At 36.5% G+C, this 1,795-nt stretch overlaps 1 protein-coding gene across 1 annotated transcript; it reads right to left on the bottom strand.

Moving 5' to 3' along the window:
- Positions 1-551: 551 nt before the first annotated feature.
- LOC147437282 (uncharacterized) lies at positions 552-1,172 on the bottom strand. The gene has a single exon (XM_086486540.1). It carries the CDS (start codon positions 1,170-1,172, stop codon positions 552-554), a length of 621 nt encoding a protein of 206 aa, XP_086342666.1.
- Between the last annotated feature and the right edge of the window lie 623 nt (positions 1,173-1,795).

Genomic DNA, 1,795 nt, shown 5'->3' with positions numbered 1-1,795 from the left:
CTCGTTGTAATCGTTTCAAGTCAACAAAAATATTGTTGAATTGATGATAACTAAAAGACTTTGTCCCATTAGGAATAGTATTGCCTCCCTTTATATTACCACGTGACTTGGCACTCGTGGAAGAGTACACCATGGATCCTTCAATGTGTTTGTATTTGCCAAGGGATTCCCGAACGAGATCATTGTTTGCTTTTTTTGCAAGTCGGACCCTATGTGGAATAGGAAATAAATTCTCACTGATGCCTTGCACTTGTAATGCATCTTTCATCAATCCATGAAGTGCATGGTATGCATTTGTGTTGATCCCAACCTCATCACAACCTCTCTGGACATCATCCTCAGACACAAGGTTAGAGATCTTTTTTAGGATCTCCTTTGTGATGGCATCTTTCATGTGTTTGTCCTTTTCACAACCTATGATGTAAAGTATATCTTCCTTTGAGATGCATCCTAGGAGAAGGTTGCAACAGTCCTCTTGTCTAAAACTTCCACACACATCTTGTATATATGTCCTATTTCAAAAGGTGAACCGAGTTACAAATTGATGAAAATTATTTGAGAGTTATGAACACTGTGAATTTTAAAAAATACCTGGTTGTCGTGATCCTCTTCTTACGTGCCCCTCCATTAGATGCTAAGTTTTCAATGGAAGAGAACTCCCTCTTACGCTCACGCATGCCAAATGGAGTGTCTTTTAGGTGCATCATTGCAATCTGTAGCTTAGTTACCTCTGTTTCTGTAGCTTTCATCTCCTCTTTAAGATCTTTGAGTTGTTTCTCTGTGGAATGTAGTTGTTGTTGGAGATTTGTGGAATGAATGTGTAACACTTGACATTGTTGTCGGAAATATGCCGATACACCTGCGTGATTGGAGTCCAATCTCTTACAATACCCAAGAAGACCACGTTCTCCTTCTTCCACATATTTGATTAAGCTTCGGAGTGTACGGAATGTTGGATGACAGCCCACGAGCAGATCTTTTGGATACAACCCTCCATCAAGCCACAAGTCAACATTGGTTTCTCCTCGAAACTGTCGTACGGATGCCGGTTGAGATGCTTTCTCGTCATTTTTTTTTGTGGGAGCAAATTTGATCGGTAGACGCAGACTGACATTAGTTGACCTAGTAGATGACGGTGCAGGTGATTCATTGGTTATGTCGTGAAGAGACATGGTGAAAAGTTATGATGGGGAAAAAATTTGATAAGATATACTTTTTGGGATAAAAAGACTTAAAAATATATTTTTTCATATATAGGTTCAATTTTTGAGTCAAAGGAGGGAAATTTTAAATTTTAAAAATTTCAATTTTTAGTCTTTATTAGATGGACATTTTGATGATGTGGCATTATCTATTTATTCTTGGAGTTAATGTAGAGAGGGACCCAAAGAATTTTAGATTTGGAGGTTATAAAAGCTAGATTCTTCTAAAAAAATACTGTTATATATATATATATATATATATATATATATATATATATATATATATATATATATATATATAGGGACCTTTTGAAAGCTTAAAAGATCTAATTTGAAGATTTTATTAAAAAATCATTTTTTGGGGGTAAATTGATGCACGAACTGAAAAGTGACTTTTGTCATAACTAATTACTCTCTTTGTTTGGTGATAGGTAAAGAGAGAATGGTTCTTCTCTCTACTTTTACTCCTCTCTCTCTCTTTTTACTCCCCTCTCTCTCCTACTTTATCCCCCCTATTCCTCCTACTTTACCACCCTCATTCCCTACTTTCCCCCCCTCTCCTATCTAGAGAGAAGTTAGAGAGAGAGCTACAA

Source organism: Adiantum capillus-veneris, chromosome 17 (assembly GCF_014529385.1).
Source record: "Adiantum capillus-veneris isolate H3 chromosome 17, ASM1452938v2, whole genome shotgun sequence".
Classification (NCBI taxonomy): domain Eukaryota; kingdom Viridiplantae; phylum Streptophyta; class Polypodiopsida; order Polypodiales; family Pteridaceae; genus Adiantum; species Adiantum capillus-veneris.
Note: the sequence above shows the minus strand (reverse complement) of the source record. Positions and strands in the feature narration are given on the sequence as shown.

Excerpts from the sequence above, each read along its gene's own strand:
- LOC147437282 (XM_086486540.1), bottom strand. The coding sequence starts at position 1,172 with ATGTCTCTTCACGACATAACCAATGAATCACCTGCACCGTCATCTACT.